The 21,807-nt window shown below is 46.9% G+C and overlaps 1 protein-coding gene across 6 annotated transcripts in view; it reads right to left on the bottom strand.

Annotated features, from left to right (window-relative positions):
• LOC129816347 (formin-like protein 2) overlaps window positions 1-21,807 on the bottom strand; it is a 91,280-nt gene that overhangs the window by 26,720 nt on the left and 42,753 nt on the right. For all 6 annotated transcript variants that reach the window (XM_055870732.1, XM_055870730.1, XM_055870733.1 and 3 more), the window contains exons 3-7: window positions 18,319-18,399; window positions 12,923-12,999; window positions 9,970-10,053; window positions 8,969-9,118; window positions 73-181 (exon numbers count right to left, since the gene is read on the bottom strand). In XM_055870732.1, coding sequence (XP_055726707.1) covers window positions 73-181; window positions 8,969-9,118; window positions 9,970-10,053; window positions 12,923-12,999; window positions 18,319-18,399 — 501 coding nt within the window. The remainder of the gene's footprint in view (window positions 1-72; window positions 182-8,968; window positions 9,119-9,969; window positions 10,054-12,922; window positions 13,000-18,318; window positions 18,400-21,807) is intronic.

Raw genomic sequence — 21,807 nt, forward strand, 5'->3', positions numbered from 1 at the left:
AAAACAATAATTTAATACATTTTAAAATAAGGCTGTGACGTAACAAAATGTGGATAAAGTCAAGACTCTCACCTGGTAGTTCATGATGGCTCGCAGGCACATGATGCATACGTGAACGTCATCCTTCTTACAGACCAGCCGGGAGTTCTTCAAGGTTCTCCGGCTCGGCAACGTGTTGCAACTGAAACATACGGACACAGGAGAGTTTTCACAGTAAGCACCATAGGTCTGAGTCGATACAAACAAAGACGCAGCGCTTGGTGAACAAGAAAACGTGTCATCTGTGAACTGTAGAAATCAAACTTGTCAGGACACAAAGAGTTGTGTAATCTACTGCCTCACTCAGAGGCCAAAGGGGAATTGAACTATCCCGCACAAAGATATCGCTTGCAGCTAGTACAACGGCAGCAAGTCATTTGCATGCATGGCGGCGACCAGGCCGGCTTTGTGGAGATAAAACGGCAAAGAGGGGAGCCTTTCCCGCTGACGCCTTTCTCACAATGAAAGGAGAGTGCTTGAGAGTGGGAGTGTGTGTGTGTTTGTTCAAGTGTGCGGGTGCATGTGTGTGTGCTACTGAACACGGTCCAGTACAGCACAGACCAGCTCTGTCCAGCCAGGGACATAAGACGTGATATTTTCAGCGCTGTCACAAGGCTCTAACTACTAGCAATGGTTCTGGGAAAAGGTTCCTTGAGGCTACCGATGCACACAAACACTGACTCATGTTAGCACCGATGCCTTAGGGCCAGTCTTCAGTCACGGCATTGGCAGAGTCTGTTGTCTAAACAATCTAGTAAACCACAGTAGATGATTGGTCTTCATTGTCAGACACGTCTCACCGGTTACATCAATGTGAGCTATTCAGCAAGCAGTTATGACGTCTGCGTGTAGTAAATGTAAAATATCTAGAATAGTAAGTGAGTGTATGCGTGACTTTGTTTGTCTTTGTGTGTGTGTGTGTGTGTGTGTGTGTATGTTTATGTGTGCTCTTTGTTCTATTTAGGTGCATGTGACAGACAAAACAAGTGTCCTCGCGTAAATGAGCTCGCTTCACGAGACGGTGACAGAATTGGAACGCTGCCTCACCCAGCAGGCGACGGCGGTGTTCTTCGAGAACTAAGCTCTTGTTTTTCTTTCCCCTCATTACACCAAACCATCTCCAGCCCTCAGCCTGCGACCAGGCAGCGGGGACAATAGGTAGAGTAACACATCTGAGGGAAAGGATCTATATCCCGAATGGCACCCTACTCCCTACATAGTGCACTACTTTTTTCACCAGGGCTCTGGTCAAACGTAGTGCACCACATTGGGAATAGGGTGCCACTCGGGATGCCGCCAGTGACTTGAGAGCACATTGTTTCTTAAATCATACAGATGGAATGATGTGTGATGACTTGACTATGAGTAAAAGGAGACAGTCATTCACCCTGTTGCAATGTAGGCACGGTAGGCTTGCGTTGACAGGCCTGGTGGTGGTGTACCAACTTCCACCCAATGAAAATTCCACAAAGGCTTCGAGCTATGCTTTCATGGACGTTACTTCAACACTACAGCTACCTAGTCTAAGGCTGAGTCCCGAATGGCAGCCTATGCCTTGTACAGTGTACTACTTTTGACCAGGGCCAAATAGTACACTACACAGGGAACAGGGTGCCATTTGGGACGCACATGCACTCTAAATCGCGTCTCACCACAGTACAACAACATGTTGACAAACACAACTATAAACTACAGTAGGCTAGCCTGAATAAGGAGATCTGGGAAAAAAAGAGAAGACATACCATCGTCCTTGAGAACACTTTGGGCATTTTAAAGAGCTTGGTGTCCTTCACGTGTGCAAGTGAGGTTTTCAGAAAAATACATAGAATTCTTAATATGACATCAGAAAAGTGACAACAATGATTGACTTGGAAGGGGTGAAATTGTTACAACAAGGCTAAGTTTCTGTATGTTGGAAAAATGAATAAATACTAATATTGCTAATGTTAATTACCTTGACTTGTCAGTCTGTGTTAGGAGGAAACTAAAGAATGTACAGAAGGGTTTGGTTTACTGCCAGTTACTAATTGAACAACTAGCAATATACAGAGGGGGAACAATGCCAGTACAAACAGCCATTTGCTCTAAATGGGAACAGAAATCTAATTTCTACAGTAAGCACAATAGAGTTAGTAGCAGCAGGACAAATAGGCCTAACTTCCCCTCGCTCCCCTTCACACACTGGGCCACAGCTTGGTAATGGAAGCAGGTAGTATGTGTGTGTGTGTGTGTGTGTGTGTGTGTGTGTGTGTGTGTGTGTGTGTGTGTGTGTGTGTCAGGGTTTCTGTTAGCTGGTAAATACCGTCTTTTGGCCAATTTCTTTATTTTATTAGGACGATAAAAAAGAAATTGCTGTCCAAATTGCTGTGAGAAAAAAATAATTCCATAGTAAAAATAGTGCTTTTTATTCATTGATGGAAATACCAGTGGATGTGCTCCAACGTCAAAGGCAAATATACTTCATAGGCTAATAAATCCTCAAGCTGCTGGGACATTAGCGTCTGATGTGTTTCTATTCTTACTCACGCAAAAGACTGGAGGTCTAAGGGACTTCAGCTACGTGAACCCTGACTGGGCAAAATTGGTGAAGATTGTGTTGATTAGCTCTGTTTCCAGTGTGCCTGCCGAGAGGTGATTCTTTCTTCCAAAACAGAATGAAGACAGCCTCATGATCACGCCTTCTTAAGGACAAAGTAATGAGGGTGATGTGCGTCAAACTGCTCCAAGGAGTTGGCTTCCCAACAGCAGCGGCTGTCTTTGAGCGGGCCAAGGTCCACCGCAAACGCAAGTAAATTAGAGGCAAATTATAGTGTTCGTCAGGCCCAGTCCTAGCACTTCTGCTGCCGCCCTAGGCCAGATCAACACATGCCGCCCGTGTCATGTATAGTATAAAGATTTGGAATGGATTGATAGACTGGAGGAGAGTAATGGTGTGTATCATGCGCAATTGGTGCATTTCAGTTGAACTTATTCAGTAGCGCTTGGAAACTAAAAATCGTCGCCGACTTTTCACATTACAATGTTGCAATCACTAGGCAGCCAACTGTCTATAGTAGGAAACAGAGTTGTTATCGATCACTAGGCAGCCAACTGTCTATAGTAGGAAACAGAGTTGTTATCGATCACTAGGCAGCCAACTGTCTATAGTAGGAAACAGAGTTGTTATCGATCACTAGGCAGCCAACTGTCTATAGTAGGAAACAGAGTTGTTATCGATCACTAGGCAGCCAACTGTCTATAGTAGGAAACAGAGTTGTTATCGATCACTAGGCAGCCAACTGTCTATAGTAGGAAACAGAGTTGTTATCGATCACTAGGCAGCCAACTGTCTATAGTAGGAAACAGAGTTGTCAATAAGAGTTATAAGCCACGTATATCACACATGACACGAGTCTCGACCCCACAATAGTTCAAATTACAATAAACATAACATTTATTAACATCATCCAGTAGAACTGTAAAAAGAGTGAGATATAATTTGAGCTTTGGAAACAAGTGCTTTTGTAAATGTATGGCGCGGGCCTCGTCTCACAGGAGCATTGTAAACCTCATTTTGTTTATTAATATCAAATTTGATTGTCCAACATGATAATTTCTTCATTTTGTGGCTGACTAGAGTGTACTTTTTACACTGCTGTGTTGCTGAATCGCGGTGGGAATGGGGAGTGGGGCGGGCCGGCTCGGTCATGGCTAGAAGGGATCCAGCTTGTCAAAAGTACACTGAACAAAAATATAAACACAACATGCTGGTTCCATGTTTCATGAGCTGAAATAAAAGACCCCAGAAATACGCACAAAAACCGTATTTCTCTCAAATATTGTGCACAAATTTGTTTACATCCCTATTAGTGAGCATTTCTCCTTCGCCAAGATGACACCTGACAGGTGTGACATATCAAGAAGCTGATTAAACGGCATGCTCATTACACAGGTGCACCTTGTGCTGGGGACAATAAAAGGCCCATTTAAAATGTGCAGTTTGTCACACAACACAATGCCACAGATGTCTCAAGTTTTGAGGGAGCGTGCAATTGGCATGCTGACAGCAGGAATGTCCACCAGAGCTGTTGTGTAGAACATAATGTCCCAGTTCTTCCATGCCCTGCATACTCACCAGACATGTCACCCATTGAGCTTGTTTGGGATGCTCAGGATTGACGTGTACAACAGCGTGTTCCATTTCCCGCCAATATCCAACAATGTTGCACAGCCATTGAAGAGGAGTGGGAAAACATTCCACAGGCCATAATCAACAGCCTGATCAACTCTATCTGAAGGAGATGTGTTGCGCTGCATGAGGCAAAATGGTGGTCACACCAGATACTGGCTGGTTTTCAGATCCACGCCATAGAATAGGGCCTAATGAATTTATTTCAATAAATCTGAGTAAAATCTTTGAAATTGTTGCATGTTGCGTTTATATTTTTGTTCAGTATCAATTTTTCTTTTTGCTAACTCTAACCCTTTCCTAACCTAAATCTCCTAACCTGCTATGTTCATTTTCCTAACCTGCTGCTAAATTAAATCAGAGAGGCCTTGATTGTATTTGAAAACAGCTGTGTTTGGTTATTTATTAATTACAATTTTATACAAATAGCCTATAGGACAGGTCGTTGGCAAATTATATTATACAAATATTATATTTTGAAGTCGTGTAGGAGACTAGTTCTTCAAGGCTAATTTTTGTATTTATTTTTATTATGATATTCATTTATGATTTATAGAAGGGATGAAGACGCAACGGGCAATGTTATGCTTTTCAATAAAAACTGTCATTTTGGTTAAAGAGCATCATTCTATTTTATATTCTGAAAACTTTACAGGCTAATTCCTATTCCGTTAAGATGAATTACAATAATCTAAATGTGATTTTGAGCACCGTGGGTGGACGCCATAATGTGTTACGCACCCAATGCATATTAACGTCCGGTACATTTCTCAAATGTCCGATAAAAAAAAATCTTGCCAGTCACGTTGTCCGGCGCCAAATTGTCCTGACGGAAACCCCGGTATGTGTGTGTGTGAATGCGTGTGTGCGCACATGTTCGTGCGAGTGTGTGTGGCAGGTAGGTAGGTAGGGGAGCCAGGGGGGTTGAGGTGGGGGGTGGGGTGGTGCTGCAGGCATCTAGAACTATCAGACAGCACCATGAGCGACACCTTAAGTAGACCTGCCTGCTGCTGCTGAAGAGTGGAGCACAGAGCAGGAAACTAAAGGACGAAGGCCAGGACAGAACACCAGTCAACATCACAGCTGTCACTGTCACCTTCATACAGCTCACATTCACATACAGCGCATCGTTTTTCCCCCTCATCAATCTACACACAATAAACCATAATGTCAAAGCAAAAAAAGTGTTTTAGATTTTTTTTTTGTGCAAATTAATCAAATAAAATGAACAGAAATAACACATTTACATAAGTATTCAGACCATTTACTCAGTACTTTGTTGAAGCACCTTTGGCAGCGATTACAGCCTCGAGTCTTCTTGGGTATGACGCTACAAGCTTGGCACACCTGTATTTGGGGAGTTTCTCCCATTCTTCAATGAAAATCCTCTCAAGCTCTGTCAGGTTGGATGGGAAGCATCGCTGCACAGCTATTTCCAGAGATGTTTCATCAGGTTCAAGTCCGGGCTCTGGCTGGGCCACTCAAGGATATTCAGAGACTTGTCCCGAAGCCACTCCAGCGTTGTCTTGGCTGTGTGTTTAAGGTTGTTGTCCTGTTAGAAGGTGAACCTTCACCCAAGTCTGAGGTCCTGAGAGCTCTGGAGCAGGTTTTAATCAAGGATCTTGCTGTACTTCGCTCCATTCATCTTTCCCTTGATCCTGACTAGTCTCCCAGTCCCTGCTGCTGAAAAACATCCCCCACAGCATGATGCTGCCACCACCATGCTTCACCGTAGGGATGGTGCCTGGTTTCCTTCAGATGTGACGCTTGGCATTCAGGCCAAAGAGTTCAATCTCGGTGTCATCAGACAAGATAATCTTGTTTCTCATGTTCTCAGTCCTTTAGGTGTCTTTTGTCAAACTCCAAGCGGGCTGTCATGTGCCTTTTACTGAGGAGTGGCTTCCGTCTGGCCACTCTACCATAAAGGCCTGATTGGTGGAGTGCTGCAGAGATGGTTGTCCTTCTGGAAGGTTCTCCCATCTCCACAGAGGAACTCTGGAGCTCAGTCAGAGTGACCATTGGGTTCTTGGTCACCTCTCTGACCAAGGCCCTTGCTCATTTTAGCCGGCCGGCCAGCTCTAGGAAGAGTCTTGGTGGTTCTAATGGAGGCCACAGTGTACTTGGGGACCTTCAATGCTGCAGAAATGTTTTGGTACCCTTCCCCAGATCTGTGCCTCGACACAATCCTGTCTCAGAGCTCTACAGACAATTCCTTTGACTGCATGGTTTGGTTTTTGCTCTGACATGCACTGTCAACTGTGGGACCTTATATAGACAGGTGTGTGCCTTTCCAAATCATGTCCAATCAATTGAATTTACCACAGGTGGACTCCAATCAAGTTGTAGAAACATCAAGGATGATCAATGGAAACAGGATGCACCTGAGCTCAATTTCGAGTATCATAGCAAAGGGTCTGAATACTAACATAAATAAGGTATCTGCTAAAATGTCTAAAAACACGTTTTCACTGTCATTATGGGATATTTTGTATAGATTGATGAGGAAAAAACATAATTTAATCCATTTTAGTATAAGGCTATAACGTAACAAAACGTGGAAAAGAGGAAGGGGTCTGAATACTTTCAGAATGCACTGTATAGTGCCACTTAAATGGCACTACTACAGAAGTAGTGCACTATATAGGTAATAGGGTGCCATTTGGGACACACACATAGCCTCAGTCTCAGTCTCCTATAGGATCTTTAATTTGATCTAAACTCTGATAGACAGGAATATTAACACTGTAGCCCCACAGCCCCTTGTACATACGTGCCAGCACACTGCATGCATCCCAAATGGCACCCTATTAGCTATCAAAGTTTTGCACTATACAGGGAATAGGGTGACATTTGGGACACACACACTAGCCTTACAGAAGAAGCTCATGAGTAGTGAGTTGAGATTAATTGAAAATTAATGTAGCTTAATCCACCATATGTGAATTAGGATAGTGTTGGGATCAGCGGAGGCTGGTGGGAGGAACTATAGGAGGATGGGCTCATTGTAACGACTGGAATGGAATAAATGGAATGATGTCAAACGTGGTTTCCATTTGATGGATGTGTTTGACACCGTTCCATCGATTCCATTCCAGCCATTACAATGAGCCCGTCCTCCTATAGCTCCTCCCACCAGCCACCTCTGGTTGGGATTGAGAAGACAAGTGAAACATGGTGAGAAAGGTTTTCTTTGTGCAACGGTTCTCGTAAAACCTGTGAGTTACCCACAGTCAGACAGAAGGATTAGCCGTCTATGTGAGAAGTCAATGGGAATAACAACCTGGCACATCATTGAAACGACAGCAGGGATTAACACACACAGTCAGAAATAGGCATAATTGGATGAACATGGTTTAACGTAAGCAGGGGGACATTTTCAATGTTCAATGTTGGCCCAATTATAAAAAATGTGTATCATTCGTATCATATTCATCACATAACATATCATATTTGTAAAATTCCTGTGGAAAAGATATTGTTAGAAAATGGGGATTTCCGTCTTTTTCAATAGCTATGAAAACCCCATTGTCAGCAATGTGCGGTAGAGATATCATAATCCATAACATTTCATGTGATGTCTGAAAAGGTCGTTTGTTGTGGTCATGAGGCCCTGAAGGCTTTAAATGGCTTAAGACACGTTTCAGTCTGGCACGGATTGGCAGGATGGAGGATGGGGGGGGGGGTTGGTTTCCATGGATACGTTCCAAATGGCACCCTATTCCCTATGTAGTGACCTTTTTTTTGACCAGGGCCCATAGGGAATCCCATAGGGCTCTGGGCAAAAGCACTATCTAAGGAATAGGGTGCCATTTGGAACGTATCCATGGAAAACAAACCCACCCCATCCTCCATCCTGCCAATCCGTGCCAGACTGAAACGTGTCTTAAGCCATTTAAAGCCTTCAGGACCTCATGACCACAACAAACGGCCTTTTCAGACATCACATGAAATGTGTGCGCTTTCAGAACCGTCAGATACAACCATGTGACGACCCTCCCACTCTGTCTGCCGAATTCTTTCTCTTTGCTCTTGTTTTCCTTAATAGGATGTCGGTGGGCGGAATGGGACACACCTGGGCCTGGGTGTGTCCCGGGATAAATACACCTCTTCCCCATTCGTTGAGGAGACTCTCTCCATGCAGACACACTGTTAGATTTTGGTTGTGGCATTTTTGTGGTTGTTTTGTTTGTTTACTTTGGCACCTTTCAATACCCCTCATTATCACATTTATGCACGTGAACACTCACTTACACTACTGATTACTGACTACACACACCACTGTTAATTGTCTTTACGTTAACTCAGTTAATAAATATATTTTTGTTATTCCTTATCTCCACATTGTCTCCCTTTTTGTTACGGACTTCGCGCCGGTTCGTGACAACCACGTGAATGAACCCAGAGCATCAAATTAGGGGACTATAACAATCCAGACTAAGTGAACCACAATCATGACTTTTCAAACCATTCCTTATAGATACCACAAATATCAAGTTTTAAATACAGAATTCTGACTACGTTATCATTGTGGTGTAGCCTTACAGTAGCTTCTAGCCTGTAATGTATGGTTAGAGTCTGGCAACTTTCCCAAAATCCCCAGGTTTTCCAGAGATCATGGTTGGAGGACTCCGGATGTCATGCTTATTCCCTCTTGATTCTAGGAAACGTCAAACTGGGATAACTGGAAAATCTGGGAGTTCTTTTTTGAAATGTTATCCACATTTTTCAAGCATAGGTACGGTATTGAGGCGTGTGGTTTACCGTAGCGTGGAGTGTCGCCCGGAGCGGGAGATGCTGTTCCCGCTGACGGGGGACGGGAAGTTACTCCCCCCATGCAGGTCCTCTATGGATCTGCTCCAGGGCTTGTCCACCGACTTCTCCGGGTTGTCCTCTACGCTGTCGCCATCAAACCTGGAGAGGGGGGACACACAGGACAGGAGACTTAAGAGATCGTAATACATCACTGCACTTCTCTGATCACAGTCCGACGATGTCTGTGTCCCAAATGGCAACTAATTAACTTTAAGTGTACTAGTTTTGACCAGGGCCCATAGGTAGTAAAAGTAGTGCACTACATAGGGTATAGAGTGCCATTTGGGACACAGCCCTGGTCTGTTTAACACATTATCAGTAGGTAGAAGTGTATACAAATTCGGCTTAAGTGCAACATTGTGGAGATGCTCTTATTTCAGATTTCAGCAGGGCAATAATTCCCAAATAGATGTGGCTATTTTCTAATGGAAAGGCAGGGGACTAACTTGTACCAAGTGAATCAAGGTAAACACGCATTGATGGGGTAACCATTTGATACGCGTTGGACAGACTAGTGACATAGGGTCCGAACGTACATTTCAAATGTAACCGCCACGTAAAAAAAAATGCCATTGGCTCTGAATGGCAACCTTGTGATCAGGCTGTCTATGAACAGAATCTACATGCCAAACAGAGCAAATGTCTACGTTCCAAATGTCACCACTATTTCCTATGTAGTGCACTACTTTTTGACCAGGGCCCATAGGGAGTCCCATAGGGCTCTGGTCAAAAGTAGTATGCTATATAGTGAATGGGATGCAGTCAGTGTCCCGGGAGCCGTTCGGTCACCACATTCGACCAGTGACTCGGTGTTTCTGAGAACGAGGCAGCAGGAGCAGCATTGTCGAGGAAATGCATCATTGATTAGGCAGAAAAGGGCCATTGTGCTCATTGTCTGGCCTGCGCTAGACGGGGTGCATCTATAGGGTGAACAGAGCCAGGGGACTTACGTGACAGCGTACTGCGCAAAAGAAAGATACTCCACCAAAACATCCAGGCCTTTGTTTTCTTCGTTGAGGAATTCTCTCACCCACCTGGAAGGAGAAATAACACCCCGTGTTAGTCCAAGAACAATGCTAGTCACACAAACAGTATGTGGGCCCATAGCGTGAGATACACAACAAACATCAGACACACAGAACTGTCTGGGATTCAGCCATATTATCATTGAGATACACGTCAAGTGCCAAGGGTCCGACACAAGATCTAGCTATAATAAAAAGCTTGAAATAAGTGCTGGCAGAGAGAGAGGGTGGAAACAGAGAGGGAGAGAGAAAGGGTAAGAGAGCCAGAGAGAGAGCCAGAGATAGAGGGAGAGAGAGCCAGAGAGAGAGAGAGAGAGAGAGCCAGAGAGAGATCCAGAGAGAGAGAGAGAGAGAGAGAGAGAGAGAGAGGGTGGAAACAGAAAGAGAGAGAGAGAGAGACAGACAGACAGAGAGGGAGAGAGAGAGAGCCAGAGAGAGAGGGTGGAAACAGAGAGAGAGAGAGAAAGGGTAAGAGAGCCAGAGAGAGAGAGAGCCAGAGAGAGAGCCCCAGAGAGAGAGAGAGAGAGAGAGAGAGAGAGAGAGACAGAGAGAGACAGAGATAGAGGGTGGAAACAGAGAGAGAGAGAAAGGGTAAGAGAGCCAGAGAGAGACAGATAGAAAGGGAGGGAGAGAGAGAGAGACAGAGAGAGAGACAGAGAGAAAGGGAGAGAGAGAGAGAGAAAGGGTAAGAGAGCCAGAGAGAGAGAGAGAGAGAGGGAGAGAGAGCCAGAGAGAGAGCCCCAGAGAGAGAGAAAGAGACAGAGACAGAGAGAGAGACAGAGAGAAAGGGAGAGAGAGAGAGAGCCAGGGAGAGAGCCAGAGAGAGAGCCAGAGAGAGAGCCAGAGAGAGAGAGAGAGAGATATTTTAGATTTCCCCCACATTTCTCTCACTCTCTTCCCATCAGTCACTGGGAGGAATAGCGATGAGCCGGTTGGGGGACTTCAAAGCCTTGGTGGTACTGTGGAATACAGCAACACGCACACACACACATATAAAGACACATAGGCAGCTCCCCTCTCTTCCCCTCTCCTCCCTACCAGGGAGGGCCTTGACGATGATCAAAAGACCATTTCTACCTTTCTCACCGCCACCAGTGCAAAAGTGGGCCACCTATTCAGCATGCTGGAGCCTTCATCTGCACTCGACAGCGATGGGAAACAGAGCCGTCTTTTTGAGAGACAATACAGCATGTTTGACTAATGACAGCCACTCCTCTCTCTCTCTCATATTTATGAGCAAAGGACTCACTCACTCACACTCTTTCTCACACTCTTTATTAGCGACTCCACCAGCATCGTGTCTATTTACGGGGCCAATTACTTTAACGGGCTGTGATTGCACCGTGCATGACACACAGCCAGGCCTTCAGAAGTACTGTGACAATCACTAACAAGGGACATGCTCGTCTGAGAGCAGGGTCCCATTCATTAGGCACTGAAGGGACGAAAACGGATTGAAACACTGAGGGCTTAAGCGGAATTGCGCCCTAATGAACTGGGCCTCTCAGTCTGACTATGGCGTGGCTGCATTCTGACTTGTGTTGCTAATAAAAAGGGCTCCTTTTAAGGGCATGGGACACTTAATAGTAATGTCCTGTAAAGGGAATAGGGTGCCATTTGTGATGCGTGGAGGTGGCGGAGGTGTGACCTGACCTTAAACCCGCGGTAGTCACGAGTCGTGACCACACGACTACAACAGCAACAGTTAGATTCATAATATGACAATGTAACTTGTCAACAATTGAACGAGGTGAAAACAATTGAAAGGCTGAGTGCTTGCTACTCAGTGCTGCTGAGAAAAAGGCTGTCTCCACGATCAGTAGACGCACGATGTGTCTTCTCTGAAAAGGACTGATTGTTATGTAGCCTACTGGTCATCACACTGATTTCTTCTGGTTTCTGCCCTCCCCCTCTTTATAACCGCCCCCCTCCCTCCCCCCGTCTCTCTCTGGGAAAAGATAATGCTTCATTGTCTCATCTAGATTAGGTCGATTATGAATGTAATCTAGTTTAGCGACATAAGGTCACTAAAACAAGGCACGAGATAATCCACATAAACAATGCCTACCCTCCTGGCTTTGTTTTGAGAGACAGACTTCCTCCACCGTGACTCGCTTTTGTGGTTCAGTGTGAGTGAGTGAGTGAGTGAGTGAGTGAGTGAGTGAGTGAGCGAGTGACTGAGAGTGAGAGAGTGAGAGATTGTGTGAGTGAGAGAGTGAGTGAGAGAGTGAGAGATTGTGTGAGTGAGGGAGTGAGTGAGTGAGTGAGTGAGAGAGTGAGTGAGTGAGAGATTGTGTGAGTGAGTGAGTGAGTGAGTGAGTGAGTGAGAGATTGTGTGAGTGAGAGAGTGAGTGAGTGAGTGTTGGTGTTGTTGGGACCCTGAGATCCTCTAACTGTTGTTGTGCTATGGTGCTGGAGTCTGTGTGTTGTGATGGTACAGAACTGTGGCTGCCTGGTCCCCTTTCTGCGCCAGAGTCCCAAATGCCACCCTTTTCTCTATGTAGTGCCCTACTTTTGACCAGGACCCAGGTAGGGAATAGGGTGCCTTTTGGGACGCACGCCGTGTCTTCCTGTCCCTCACAGCTGTCTGCCAGTGTTGCCTGCCGGGTCACCAGTGACCTTGCCCAGTCCCATCAGCCCCGCTGCTTCCTGCTGTCCCTTATCCTGCTGTAGTCCCTTATCTGCCTCATCCTGACTATAGATCCCAGCATGCACCCTGGCTTCATTACTCCCTGGGACCACAGCTGACCTGGTATGCATCCCAAATGGCATTCCCTTTATAGTGCACAACTTTTCAACAGGCCCATAGGGAATAGGGTGCCATTTGGGACGCAACACTTTCCCATTCACATCTACACACATATCAATTACTACCCACCCTATGTGATTTGTCCTTAACGAAATTTCCAGTTCTCTCAGGACTTGGGTGGATTCCTGCACTCTCCGTCGGAATTTCTGGGGGCAAAGAAAGGGAATTATTATTAGCATGTCATCACTCTGATCTGGTGGGTTATAAATCCTAAATGGTACAACAGACACCACCGCTGCCATTCCCGAAAGGGAAATGTCCTGAAGAGAATGTGTGTGCTTTCTTGTCTTGAATAGGGCTGCACAATTCTGGGAACTTTCAATACATTCCCTGGTTCTCCAGAAAAGGCAGTTCTTCCTTATGGAACAATAGAATCTTCTGCGCATTCCAAATGGCACTCTATTCCCTATATAGTACACAACTTTTTTTTATGGGCCCTGGTCAAAAGTAGGCACTATATAGGCAATAAGGTGCCATTTGGGACACAGATATATTCAACTCATTAAATTGGTCCTGGCTTGTATTTGAGCTGCCGGGCCCTTTACACACACCGACCGTAGATCCATTCTTGTCCTGTGTGCTGTTACCGTGGTTTTACCGCCAGGAGAAAATACTCGGAGGACTGAAGTGTATGACCTGACCTGCATGTGAATACACAACGTGAAACGACACAAGTGTTTGTGAGGGGCGGTCCCCCTCCCTCCCTCCCTCCCTCTCCATCTCTCTCTCTCTCCCTCTCGACTCCAAACAAAAGCCCTGCGGCCTGTTGCGCCACAACTGTGAGGAGGAGGAGGAATAGAAAAAGCACAAGCGTGAGCGACGGGGCTCGCTGGCAGACATTCATAATCAACGGCCAGAAGAACCAACGTTGCTCACTACTAGTTCAGAGGAAGAAACCAATCTCCCTGATGACAGAGAGTGAAATCATTGCATCACCAATGACAGAGACAGAGGAGGAGGCTCCCAGTATCCATATCCACCTAGTTTGGCTGAGGCCTTGCCTTCCCGTTCCATGCTGTGCCCAAGTGCATAGTGTAGGGAATAGAGCGCAGTTTGGGATGTACGCTGTGTCTATGAGGGAGGAAACAAACAGAGCTAGACTCAAGTGTTAGAAACACAGAGAGCGAGAGCGAGCAGTACAGGGACGTTCCCATTGCCAGGGCTTCTCTGGGCTCGTAGTACTGGGCTGGGTGGTGGTGGTGTGTGTGTTTGGCCCATGTGGAGATGAGAAACAGAGTGTAATTGTATTAGGGAGGAGACCCTTTGTGTGGAAAGCAGAGCAAGTGTGAGGGCTACTGCGCAGACTCCTTGACGCCCCCCCCCCACACACACACAGTCACGTACACACATACACACACTCCCCACTCCTCAGTAAGTACTACCAGCTGTTCTACCGACGCAGATCCAGAGAGAGCAGAGGAGAGAGGACAGAGAGTAGGGGGATATAGAGGAGAGAGAGAGGACAGAGAGTAGGGAGATATAGAGGAGAGAGAGAGGACAGAGAGTAGGGGGATATAGAGGAGAGAGAGGACAGAGAGTAGGGGGATATAGAGGAGAGAGAGAGGACATAGAGTAGGGGGATATAGAGGAGAGAGAGGACAGAGAGTAGGGGGATATAGAGGAGAGAGAGAGAGAGAGAGAGTAGGGAGATATAGAGGAGAGAGAGAGGACAGAGAGTAGGGAGATATAGAGGACAGAGAGAGAGGACAGAGAGTAGGGAGATATAGAGGAGAGAGAGAGGACAGAGAGTAGGGGGATATAGAGGAGAGAGAGAGAGAGAGAGTAGGGAGATATAGAGGAGAGAGAGAGGACAGAGAGTAGGGAGATATAGAGGAGAGATAGGACAGAGAGTAGGGGGATATAGAGGAGAGAGAGAGAGAGAGTAGGGGGATATAGAGGAGAGAGAGAGGACAGAGAGTAGGGAGATATAGAGGAGAGAGAGAGGACAGAGAGTAGGGAGATATAGAGGAGAGAGAGAGGACAGAGAGTATGGGGATATAGAGGAGAGAGAGAGAGAGAGTAGGGAGATATAGAGGAGAGAGAGAGGACAGAGAGTAGGGAGATAGAGGAGAGAGAGAGGACAGAGAGTAGGGGGATATAGAGGAGAGAGAGAGAGAGAGTAGGGGGATATAGAGGAGAGAGAGAGGACAGAGAGTAGGGAGATATAGAGGAGAGAGAGGACAGAGAGTAGGGAGATATAGAGGAGAGAGAGGACAGAGAGTAGGGGGATATAGAGGAGAGAGAGAGAGAGAGTAGGGGGATATAGAGGAGAGAGAGAGGACAGAGAGTAGGGGGATATAGAGGAGAGAGAGAGGACAGTGAGTAGGGGGATATAGAGGAGAGAGAGAGGACATAGAGTAGGGAGATATAGAGGAGAGAGAGAGGACAGAGAGTAGGGAGATATAGAGGAGAGAGAGGACAGAGAGTAGGGAGATATAGAGGAGAGAGAGAGGACAGAGAGTAGGGAGATATAGAGGAGAGAGAGGACAGAGAGTAGGGGGATATAGAGGAAAGAGAGAGAGAGAGTAGGGGGATATAGAGGAGAGAGAGAGAGGACAGAGAGTAGGGAGATATAGAGGAGAGAGAGAGGACAGAGAGTAGGGGATATAGAGGAGCGAGAGAGAGAGAGAGAGAGAGAGAGAGAGAGAGAGAGAGAGAGAGAGAGAGAGAGAGAGAGAGAGAGAGAGAGCAGGGTAAAACAGAGGAGAGAAAGCAGGAAGAGAGAAATAAAGCAGGGAAATGGAGCAGGGGTAAAAAGAGAGAGAGAGGGGAGAGAGCAGAGGGAAAGAGAAGAGAGCGATAGAGCAGTGAAAGTGAAAGGAGAGCAGAGAAAACAGGGGGAAAGCGAGAGAAAGAGGTAGAGAGTGGGGAGCTGTGCGCGCTCCAGAGGGCTCATCCTGGAAACAAATCAAAGGCTGATACATTCTTGTGAACTTTTTGGAATGGAAATCTTCCTCCTTGGCTGTCTATTGGCTGAGAGGAATGCACTGGGCCTGCATATGTAAAGCGGCGGCAATGACCTCCAGCTCCGGCTCTCCACAGAGGCACAAAGTGGCAATTGTTTGAGTCTGAAGAAAAGGGGGCTGAGCAGGAATGTAAAACCATAACTCTCTCTCTCTCTCTTTCCCCATCTCTCTCCCTCTTTACCCCGCTCTCTCTCTTTCTCTTTCCCCGTCTCTCGCTCTATTTGCTCTGACTCTCTCTATTTCACCCTCTCTCTCAATTTCCCCCCTCTCTCTCGCCCCCTACCGCTCTCTCTCTCTCTTTCCCCCTCTCTCTCGCCCCCTACCGCTCTCTCTCTCTTTCCCCCTCTGCCCTGGTGCAGGCTGCTGACCTCTGCGAGGGACACGATAACTCCTGTAGGAACATGGTATAAGCCGTACGCTAGAAGGAGCAGACAGGAATATTGGAGAAGTTTCTCACAGTTCTTCTCTACCAGGCCATGTGCTAAACGGCCCATACAGGCCTACGCTGCGATGTGAAAATAAACACGGGGGGCCAGGGATGTCTTTCCTCATCTGATAGCAGCTCAGACCTGTTTTAATAAAGAGCTGGTGCCTCTCGGTCCGATTGTGACAGACATTTTCAATAAAGATAGAGGACGACCATACTTTGGTCAGGGCTGCTAGACAAACAAAGGGAGCGAGGGCGAACATACTGTATGCAGGCCCTGGAGTCAGTGTCCACATCCCAAATGGCACCCTATCCCCTATATAGTGCACTACTTTTGACCAGCGCCCTATGGGTCTCGCCATGGACCCATAAGTAAGGCACTATAGGGAATAGGGTGCCATTTGGGATGTAGCCAGTGTGTAATAAATCCTTCCTTCAGCCATCGCAGTGCTACGTGTTTACACCCTGACAGAGAGAGACACAGACAGACAGAGACAGACAGAGTAAACCTGGACCAGTCACTTCCGTCATCTGGGAGCCCTCCTCCCATTCACTACGGCTGTGTTTCAAATGGCACCCTAATCCCTATATGGTGCACTACTTTTGACTAGGCTCTGGTCAACAGTACAGGAAATAAGGGTGTAATTTGGGATGCAGAGCAAGCCTGCCCCATCCCACAGTACACTCATCCTCATAGTCTTACATCTGCCTACAACATGAACACTTCTCATCCACCCTCCACTCTGTTCCCTCTTTCTATTCCTCTTCTTCTCCTCGCCTATTTTCTTCTTCTTCATCCTTCTTCTTCTTCCTCACATTCTTCTTCTCCTTTATCTCCGTCTCCAGAGAGAAACGCTGATCTTTCAATCCTGTTCGGTATCATTAAAACAGTGTACTAAGTGTGCGTCCCAAATGGCACCCCCATAGGGATCTGGTTAAAAGCAGTGCACCAGAAAGGGAATAGGGTGCCATTTGGGATAGACTTAGACTACATCGATAATGCAGCTAGGGATGCAGGAGTGCCAAAATACAAGCTGCATAACATATTCCCTTTGCTTTTTCTACCGGGGAAGGGGACGAGGGACAAACGTTCAACACTATGGAAAACGCATGCTGTAAATAATTCAACAATAGCCTAACTCAGCAGAGCAGGGGAGCGGACGGCAGAGACAGACATTCTATTTGTGGGGCTGTCGTCACGTCCATCGCCAGCGACAGATCTCAACTCTCGCTCTCGTCGTGCTGCCGTAAGCGTATAATGTGGCTCTGAAACGTTCCCTCCAGCCAGTCAGCGTAATGAAATTATCTGGAACAATTTGCTGTTCTTCTGGCAGAGTCATTCCGTTAATTAGTTTTTACCACAGAGAGAGACGACGCCGTGTCGGCGACCCAAATAGCACCCTATTCCCTATTATACCTCCCGGTATACCCACCCGACCCCGGTCAAAAGTAGTGCACTATAAAAGGGAGCCATTGCGGACGCATCCCTTCTCACAGCGGCACTATCTCTCTCCCCGAGCCAAAACTCTGCCTTATTGGCAAGGCCTGAAGATTGGCTGACACTTTACTTTAGAAAACCCCGACACCCCAAACTCCCCTTCTGTGGCCAAAGAGTTAGCCTCAGCCAGTACTGGCTGCTTCACTCCCCTACTGCTACCACCAGCAAGTTGTGGGGATGATTTCATAACACTCCTTTAAACTATGGTGAGGCTCTGCAAGGCCATGTTTAAAGGGACATTTCACTCACAAATGACATTTTGTCAGATGTTTTAAGACCTCAGAAGTAGTCAGAATGACACCTGTATGCCTATTTCCCATGATGATGGTGCACTCATTTGGGTTGGAGACATACGGTAGCTGGATCTACGCAACCGATGTCGTGGTTTCATCTTGACATTAGAGGTCTGAAAACATCTGACACATTTCTTTACTTCTCGGGGCCACTGGGCCCTTCTTTCCACAGCCATAGGAACGCTGGGATATCCTGGTGGTGTGGAGCTGGTTGAAAGGGGAAGGAAGAGGCTGAGGCAGTGGAACAGTTGGTTGGGAACAGTCAACACTCTCTCACTCACCTTCCTGGTGACGGCCGGGTCCAGATAGCCCCTCAGCTTCTGGATGTATGTGTGAGGTGGGTTCTTCACTTGGAATCGTTCCTGTGAGAGCGGGAGACAGAGAGAGACAGAGAGACAGAGAGACAGAGAGAGAGAGAGAGAGAGAGAGAGAGAGAGAGAGAGAGAGGAGAGAGGGAGAGGAGAGAGAGAGGAGAAAGCGAGAGGAGAGAGCGAGAGGAGAGAGAGAGAGAGAGAGAGAGGAGAGCGAGCGGAGAGATCGAGAGAGAGGAGAGAGCGAGAGAGAGGCGAGAGGAGTAGAAAGAGAGGAGGAGAGAGAGAGAGAGGAGAGCGAGCGAGATCGAGAGATCGAGAGAGAGGAAAGAGCGAGAGAGAGGCGAGAGCGAGAGGAGTAGAAAGAGAGGAGGAGAGAGAGAGAGAGAGAGAACACACAGACACATTAAAATACTTCAGAACACAATGTGTTTAGCAGCGGTTACGAGCTACTTTGCGCAAGCCTGCGGACTCAGAAACATCACGGTCGTTGTTTTATAACGGCACTGGCATCAAAGGCCATAAGATCATCACTCACAGGGACCCCAAAATCATAGACTCGTCTTGATTCTCTCGTCGTAATGTGAAACCAGCTGGTGGTGGATACAATAACAGCTGATCTTGAGACGGACAACCCTCTTTATATTGTCGAATCACGCAGAAGCCCCATCATGCATCACCATCATCCATCCAGTCAATGTAAATCATAGGGCTTTGTTGTGTTGTGAGAGGATGGAGAGCTGGGAAGCAGTCTGTTTGAATCGGAGTCGGAGTCCCAGACGGCACCCTATTCCCTATATAGTGTACTAAAATCCCCAGAAAGTGCACTATATAGGAAATAGGGTGTCATTTCGGACAGGCCCTATGTCTGATTGACTATCCACTCGTACTGGATTGGACGTGACCAATATGCCTCAGTGTGCTGTTAGCTACCACCCTGGCAGAGGTAGTCTGATGGACTCTGGTCAAAAGTAGTGCACTATGTATGGAATAGGGTGCCATTCGGGATGAAAAAAGTGGCCAGTCCAGAAGGGTGATTAACTAATCCACACAGCTCCTGTTTCCACATAATAGCTTTGTGTCTATGCTGTATTTAAGCACTGCGGTGGTGCATCTGTGCCTACTAAGAGCTCAGGAGGCAGGCTGGCTACCCCCGGCTGCACTGACCGACTGGCTGTGGCTGGCAGTAGGCAGCCCCCCCCCCCCCCTCCCCCACGGTGCTCCAGAGCTCACTACATGTCGCTAGGCAACCCATCAGACATGCAGGGACACAGACAGAGTGGTTTTTATGTTTTGGGTGTGAGCGGTTTGATCATCCTATTGCTGGCTGTGTGATGATGGCGATGGCCTCGGCCATTACATCAGTGCTGCTGCCTCTCAGTCCCAAATGGCCTCCTATTCCCTTTATACTGCACTACTTTTTGCCCCGGGCCCATAGGGCTCTGGTCAAAAGTAGTGCAAGATATTGGGGATAGGATGATATTTAGGCTTCAAACATGGAAACCATTGTTGGTGACAGACAGGCTGCATATGTTGCTGATAAAAAAGGACAGGGAAATGCATATATGTGGCGGGCCTATAGAGTAGAGAAAGTATATGAGATTCATAGGGGCACATATAAAAGAGCTCCTGCATGGTCTATGACAGCTATACAAGTGGTCTGAGAGAGAATATAGGAAGGGTAGTGGTCTGGATTCAATCTAGACTGCAGTAGAATCTCTCCTTCTCTCCTCTGCACCTGCAGCATGGGGGCTGAGTAAGACAGGGGAGGGGGAGACTGGGAAGGTAGGGGTTAAAGGAGCTGGGAGAGTAGGAAGTGGGAGACTGGGAGGGTAGGGGTTAAAGGAGCTGGGAGAGTAGGAAGTGGGAGACTGGGAGGGTAGGGGTTAAAGGAGCTGGGAGAGTAGGAAGTGGGAGACTGGGAGGGTAGGGGTTAAAGGAGCTGGGAGAGTAGGAAGTGGGAGACTGGGAGGGTAGGGGTTAAAGGAGCTGGGAGAGTAGGAAGTGGGAGACTGGGAGGGTAGGGGTTAAAGGGCGCAGTGCCAGGAGCTTATGTAATATCCTGTGTGTGGAGGGAAAGAGGGGCTTGGCATAGCCGCCAGATAAAGAGGAGTGAATTCCTGGTAATTACAACCAAGCCGCCATTGTAAAGCCCTGAGTTAAAGACATGCTCTGGTACTTTGGCGACTAAGAAACCTTCCGCTTTGGGCTGGATGTGTCAATGTGTAGTTCATACATGCATAATCTTTGAGCAGAATTACCGTCTTACCTCAATTAGCCACGAAATCCCAAGTGCGAAAGCGACTGTGTTCTTGAAGCTGTGCCGTGTGAATTTCCCTACATTTCCCCCCACGTGGGCCAGCCCGCTAGCATTTAGATTTCTGGCCAATAAGCTTCAGCCTCTTGCATTTGAGTGACAGCTAGAAAGAGGCCTGCTCAGCACTATCCAATGAGGTTGCAGGGTGGGCCCAATGGCTCACTGGACGCAGCAGAGAGAGGGAGAGCAATGAAGTGGGGTACAAATCTGCACATACGTGACTTACTACGACATTTTTGGGGACCACTTTTGGTTTGTGAGGGCTACTTTCAGACTTACTGGCTAAAAAGTATACAAAAGTACCAGAGAATCTCTTTAAAATCCCAGGCAGCGCTTCTCCCCCATTCTCAGAAACAGCACTGCAGTGTGGATGAGAGGACAGGAAAAGGAAGAGGAGAAGGAGAGGAGAGAAACTTCTCCCATTTCAAAGGGACAGAGAGGAATCACTGAACATGCACCATACTGGGCCGTCAGGCAGCTGATCTAGCAAATCGTTACAAGTCCTCTATGAATAGGGAAAGCAGACCTCTCTCTTCTGCGTTGCAGGAGGAACAAGTCGAGAGACACTTTGCTTCAAGGGCTTTCCCAATCTAAAGGCTGAGGATGAAGCACCATGAATAACTGGGTCGTTCCATGCAATGAGTCCCTGTTGGGTAGAGTACGTTTTATATCACATCATTTTTACATTCTGTCATACAGAGTAGAGGTCAACCGATTATGGCCGATTAATTAGGGACGATTTCACATTTTCATAAAAAACGGTAATCGCCATTTTTGGACGCCGACGCTGACCACCTGTTACGCGAGTGCAGCAAGGAGTCAAGGTAAGTTGCTAACTAGCATTAAACTTATCTTATAAAAAAACAATCAATCTTAACATATTCACTAGTTAACTACTACACAGTGCGGCTTGGTTGGGTTGTGTTTCGAGAGGACGCACGGCTCTCGACAATCGCCTCTCCCGAGTCCGTACGGGAGTTGCAGCGATGAGACAGGACTGTAACTACCAATTGGGTACCACAAAATTTGGGAGAAAACTGGGTAAAAAAAAAAGGTACAAATAACAAAAGGTACTCTTTTTGTGAAACGATCCATCTCTCAAAAACATTGCTGTATCAACATTCCATCCACATGGCATTGAC

The sequence above is a fragment of the Salvelinus fontinalis genome, chromosome 19 (assembly GCF_029448725.1).
Source record: "Salvelinus fontinalis isolate EN_2023a chromosome 19, ASM2944872v1, whole genome shotgun sequence".
Taxonomy (NCBI): domain Eukaryota; kingdom Metazoa; phylum Chordata; class Actinopteri; order Salmoniformes; family Salmonidae; genus Salvelinus; species Salvelinus fontinalis.